Raw genomic sequence first — 5,948 nt, 5'->3', positions numbered from 1 at the left:
CCTGGTGGTGCAGCGTGGGAGGAGGATGGGGTCCTTACGAGTCAGCGCTGACTCGACGGCAGGGTGGTTTTCCATCAGTCCACTGCTCGCCGGGGCTTCATGGAACGCTGCCAGCTCGCAGGTCCTGGAGGACGCGCGTGCGCACTCTCACCGGGGCCCTCCTTCGCCCCCCACGAGCTTCCCCTGGATGAGAAAGCCGAGCCGTGGAGGGGGTGGCAGCACGCTCAATGCCACTCAAGTGGCCTAGCGCCCATCTGAGAACCAAACAGCTGCTCCCTGGCCGGGCCCCAGCGGCCTTTGTAGAAAACACTCAGCGTTGGGTCAAAGCAGCCTGCGAGCGACAGGCCGGCTGTGTTTGGGGGGAGAGGTGAGGGGTGTCTCTCCCTCCTCCCCATTGGCCTCTGCCACCTGGGAAAGACACCACCACATAGAAACATAGCCTTTATTGCACACGGTCTTTTTTCATAGAAAAAGGTATTAACACATAAGCATTTGCAAATCGAAGCAGCTCCCGCTTTTCTTGGACAGTAAAATCGCATGCAGTTGTCTCTGAGTTGGGACCTCGGTCTTTGTCAAAACCGCCGAGGTGGACGGCGAGGGGGCCGCGGGGGCAGAGCTGCTGGGTCTCTGTGGCTCTTCCTTAGACGCGGGTGAGAGAGATATATAGATATATAGCTCGTGGGTGGCCCTGCCTCTCTATATACGTATATATGTCTCCACACGCATTTTGTGGGTGGTGGTGGGGCAGCGGTGGGGGATGGTGGTAGGGTGGACTTGTACGGTCAAATTCTTTGTGCCCTGGCTTCATGGAGAAGAAAATAGTGTCATTTGTACAAAAGAGTTCTATGTACAGGCGTTCATGACTTGGGAGGGGCGTCTCTCGCTGCCGTTGGTTTGTGTCTGTCTGTCTGACAGGAGCAGCGTGGGGGGACGGCCCAGGGGGAGCGGGAGGCCCGAGGTGCCCCTACACCAGGGTGTAGGACTTGGAATAGGCCCCAGCCCCCTGCTTCTGAGACCTTCCCACCCCCGACGTGCTCATCTCCAGAAGCGAGTCCCTCGAACCTCCCATTTTGGTGTGTGGGCCCCCTGCCCGCGGAGGCTCAGTGCTGGGGGCCGGAGGGGCGGTACTGGGGGCAGTCTGGGGCTCAGAGGGAGTGAGGCCAGGTGCTGGGGGGGCTGTGCCGGCTGGCGGGGCTGGCATGGCCAGAGTCCTCTGAGGTAAGGTGGCTGTGGAGGCTCCGGTGGGGGCCCCGGGGTGCGGGAGGCCCAAGGGCTTGCTGGCAGGGTCCAGGGTCAGATGGCGAGCCTGCGGGTGGTAGGTTCGCGCCACGTTCCGGATGGAGGCCTCTCGGGGCGGGACCACAGGGCAGGGCTCTCGGCCCTCGGACTTGCGGAAGAAGGCCTCCGACTTGGCGTACAGCGGCAGGTTGCAGTAGTCACCTGCAAGCAGAGAGGGAGGGCCCGAGAGGCTCGTTTCCCTGCGCCCCGACTCGTGCTGGCCTCGCTAAGCCCCAGGTTCCAAACTCTCTGTGAAGCCTATGACGGATGGCCCCACGGAGAACAGATAGAGATGCTGCCCGGTCTGGGATGGCCAATGACGGTGGTTCATCAGACCTGGGTGATCCACGGGGCTTTCTTAGGCAGGTATTTGGAAGTAGACCACCAGGTCTTTCTTCCTGGTTTGCCTTGGTCTAGAACAGTGGTTCTCCACCTTCCTAATGCCGCGACCCTTTAATGCAATTCCTCATGTGGTGGTGACCTCCCCTCCACCATAAGATTATTTTCGTTACTACTTCATCACTGTAATGTTGCTACTGTGATGAATCAGACGACCCCTGTGAAAGGGTTGTTCGACCCCCAAAGGGGTCTCGACCCACAGGTTGAGAACCGCTGGTCTAGAAGCTGTGCTGCAACCTTTGCAGCATCTCGGCAGCTCGTAAGCCTCCACTTGTAGGGATTCCAACCCGGGGCTTCTCGTGGAAGGTGCTATGTGCCCCGACCCACCGCTGTCCCCACCTGGGACACGGGGACAATCTTCCCTCCAGGGTTCTTGTGAGGCGTGAAGGAGCTAACTGTGATGTACCACCGGGTACGGACGGGCACATAAACTGATACTTATTATCAACGGATGCTGCTGATTCAGCGATCCCCGGCCTACTCCCCGGACAGGTGATGGAGAGCTCGCTCCGCTTAAAGACGAGGCCTTCCTGACTCACCTGGCTATTCCCCAGAAGAAAATGGACAGGAGGGGCTTCAAACAATGGGCGTAAAGAGAATGGGCTTGTTCTTCATGCATAGTTTGAAGCCCCTTGGTATGCATTCTACAGTCTGTGTGTATGCCTGGGGGTGCAGTGGTTTAAGGGCTGGGCTGTGAATCTTAAGGTGAGCAGTTTGAATCCACCAACCGCCCGAAGGGAGAGAAAGGAGGCTGTCTGCTCCTGTGACGATGGTCAGCCTTGGGAACCCGGTCCTGCAGGGTCACGATGAGTTGGGATTGACTTGACGGCAGTGGATCAGGAGGGGGCCTCAAACGTGTGTGGGAAATAGAATGGAAAGATGGAGGTGGCGGCTGCCATGAACTTTTGGAAGCCCCTCCATACGTCATATATGTTTGTCTGCATGTAGATAATACATGCCCATATATGAGCTTGAGAAAGTTTTGAAAACTGGGTGAGAAGGTACTGGAACTTCCCCAGGTGCCCCTGAAGCCCCCTTGCTTGACTCCTGGCATCCCACCTCCCGTTGGACCTGATTATGTCCAATCGGGCCCCTCCCTCCCACGGCTCCCTTCCCTGGGGCCCCTTTCCCCCAGTGGGACATCCTACTACATCCCTACTTTCTAACACATGGCATGTTTCTAAGCCAGGATGGGGACTTGACCTGCTTGTCCTGGGAGCCAGGCTGGGCTGGCAGAGCCCGCTGGGCAGCTGAGGACTCACTCTTGTTGGCCCGATGAGGGATGGGCACCGCCACATTCTTGCCGCGGTCGGCGTCCTGGGGCTTGGGCGGGGAGGCGGTGAAGCGGCAGATGCCGGGCTCCGAGGGCGTGCTCATGGACGTCATGCTGTCGGCGTTCTCGTTGGTGCCCGTGGTCATCTGGTCCGAGGAACTGTCTGAGATGAAGCACTCGGTGATCTCGAACTTGGCGTGCTGCAGCTGCTCCTCCAGTTTGGCGTGCTCGTAGGCGCGGGCCAGCTCTTCGTAGGTGGAGGAGGCGCTCTCTGTGGACACCATGCTGTTGCGGCCTTTGTCTGGGGAGGCCGGAGGCATGGAGAGAGGAGGGGCGTGGATTAGGGGGCCACAGGCACGCCAGACCAGACGCAGCACTGCCACACTGCCGCCACCCCTGGCCTGGCAGCCATCTGAGAGCCTGGTCTCAGAGGGGCGACAACTGCAGGAAGCACCGGGTTCAGGAGGCGCTGCCCTCCTGTGAGGGTGGCCGTGGTGGCAGAAGTGGGTCTTTGGCCAAGAGGGGCGAGAACATCTTTCTTTCACTATTGAGCGTGGGCAACCACCCCGGGTCCGAGTGGCTGCTCCTCCAACAAATGCCAGACGCACGGCTTTCCTGGGGGACAGCAGGCGAGACCCTTGACCCAGCCAAGTTGGGAGGCCAAGTGTCTCCATCGGAGCCACACGGGGTGCGTGGCAAGTGGGATGAAAGTCCCTTGGGCTTGGAACGAGGAGATGGCGGTGATAGGTGACAGGGGCAGGGAGAGGCTGGCTGGGCAGCATGCAGGCGGGGTCTGGGGCTCACCCGTGTCTTGCGAGAGACTGGCACTATAACTGTCGCTCTCAGTGACCGTGACCCCATGCTGGGAGCCAACGGTGCGCCAGTCCGAGGTGAGGGTGCGGGCGGGCGTGGAGGCCTGGCACTTGGTAAGGGTCCACTGGCTTGAGTACCGGTTCCGGGTGCTGTGAGCTGACTTCACGTTCTTTCTAGACACTGGGTCTGCGCAGAGGGGGTGGGACCCTCAGACAAGAAGGAGCAGCTGGCACCTACCAGACCGTGGCTGCCACAGCCACCCTGCCCCCTCAAACCTGAGTAGGCTGTTGTTCCTGCCCACACAGCAGCCCCAGGGAAAAGGGCAAGAGTGGAAGCATGGGGACCGTGGGTGGCACCTGCTCCTCTCCACCCACTCTCCATTCTCCTCCCCCCACCCAGCGGGAGTGTGTGGCCTCCTCTCTTGATGCCCTCCAGGTGGTCCCCTTCCTTACTCCCCATTGTCCTGGCTAGTCCTAGGCCCATGTGCAGAGTCAGTCATAGTGCTAGAGACCGGGGTCCTTGGGGAAAGAGACACCCAGCGCTCTCCAAACGTACCAAAAACAGAGGCCCAGAGAAAGAAGGTGAGTGTGTGTGTGTGTGTATGTGTATGGGGGCCCACAGTGCCAGCCATCGGGTCTGTAGACGGGAATGCCAGAACTCTGTCCACCCCGCATGCTGCTCTTTATTCTTCCTGCAACCTCTGCCTAGCCCCAGCTCTCGCGCGCAGTAGGCGTACTGGTCCCCGGCCGGATGTCGGACATGTCGATGAGCGGGCCTGTGCTCTGGATGAGAGCTGGGTGGTGCAGAGAGACGCCAGTGCAGAAGCTCTGGGGGTTGACAGCTTGGCTGAACTCGGCATCCGTCACGGGGATGGTGGCCTTGTCATCTCCTGGGGGAGGAAGGGCAGTCACTGGGAGTCCCTTCATGCACCATCTTTACCCTCCGCCCCGCCGCCCCCTCATGGCCCTGTCTTGATCCAACACGGAGAACCAGCTAGACCAGGCTCATCACCCTGCTTCCAGAGAGGAGGAAACTCAGTCCTTGAATGAGGCCAGAGGGAGAGGTGATGCTGTGAACTGTGGATGGGGGACTGGCCAGGGGAGGTACCCCAGGGTGGGCAGCGAGCCTGGCTGTCTCTACTCACCCAGCTGCTTGATGCCCTCCTTGTCCTCGATGAGCAGCTGGACTCTGGGGATGTCGATGTGCAGGCGAGGGCCTTGGGGGGGCCCCTTCACAGGGGTGTCGAAGCTTCGGTTGTTCTTGCTGGGAGGAGAAGGGCTGGGTGGGAGGGCTCTGCAGGACAGTGGGGATGCAGAAGCTCGCCCCTAATTTGGGAGTGCAGAGGGAGGTATCTTGCAGGAGGGAGGGGAGGCAGAGGAAGCGGCTGGGGGGCACCTACCTTATCAACATCTCTGCCAGACTCTTTGCATCTGCAAGACAGGAAAGAGAGAGAGGGAGGCGAGGTCAGAATGCAGACGGGAACTGGGTGAGGTGTAGGAACAAGGTGGGAAGAGTTTCTAAAATGGCCACCTGGGAGGCAGAGGAGGAGATGCAAGGACCCCAGATAGTCCAAAACTCGATGAGCCTCACTGCTCCCAGTGTGGCTCAGGCCCAGTTTCCTGTCCTCAACTTTTACCCAACAGGGAGGCTATCCCCAAGGGGAGGAGCCAGAGTATGTGCTCCAGTGTCCTGAATCGACTCTCATTGAACAGGCACTGCGGCGGATGCTGGGACAAGCCTTTGTGGAGGTCTGTCCACAGTTATCTGTCTGAGGGAGAGAGAGGGGGGTGCACACTTGAGTGGGAGACAGCGAGCCAATGGGCAGCCCAGGAGACTTCCTCCTCCAGCGCAACGGTCCCTCCAAATTCCAGAGATGGATTTAGGATGCCTTGCTTTGTCAGAGAGAGATTTTGAATGGGATCAGGCTCACAGGTTAGGGATTGAGGGAGAAGAAGTAAAGGGACCTGATTACTCTGTTCAACCCCTGATAATGAAGACTGATCTTTCAGAGTGAATTTTGATAGATGCATGCAACCATTTAAACATTCCCCCACTCACTCATCCATCTACTCATATACCAACCCATCCACCCTCCAACCCATCCATCCATCCATCCATCCATCCATCCATCCATCCATCCATCCATCCATCCATCCAAACATCTTCCCACTCATCCATCTAACCA

General features: G+C 59.0%; 1 protein-coding gene across 1 annotated transcript in view; it reads right to left on the bottom strand.

The window, feature by feature from the left end:
* Window positions 1-428: 428 nt before the first annotated feature.
* LOC101659355 (Down syndrome cell adhesion molecule-like protein 1) overlaps window positions 429-5,948 on the bottom strand; it is a 43,234-nt gene continuing 37,714 nt past the window's right edge. Inside the window, exons 15-20 of the mRNA XM_004712851.2 lie at window positions 5,163-5,193; window positions 4,908-5,026; window positions 4,500-4,652; window positions 3,755-3,949; window positions 2,940-3,251; window positions 429-1,440 (exon numbers count right to left, since the gene is read on the bottom strand). Coding sequence (XP_004712908.2) covers window positions 965-1,440; window positions 2,940-3,251; window positions 3,755-3,949; window positions 4,500-4,652; window positions 4,908-5,026; window positions 5,163-5,193 — 1,286 coding nt within the window. The 3' untranslated portion in view covers window positions 429-964. The remainder of the gene's footprint in view (window positions 1,441-2,939; window positions 3,252-3,754; window positions 3,950-4,499; window positions 4,653-4,907; window positions 5,027-5,162; window positions 5,194-5,948) is intronic.

The sequence above is a fragment of the Echinops telfairi genome, unplaced genomic scaffold (genome assembly GCF_000313985.2).
Source record: "Echinops telfairi isolate 266 unplaced genomic scaffold, ASM31398v2 ScPeMD7_7463;HRSCAF=8501, whole genome shotgun sequence".
Taxonomy (NCBI): domain Eukaryota; kingdom Metazoa; phylum Chordata; class Mammalia; order Afrosoricida; family Tenrecidae; genus Echinops; species Echinops telfairi.
Note: the sequence above shows the minus strand (reverse complement) of the source record. Positions and strands in the feature narration are given on the sequence as shown.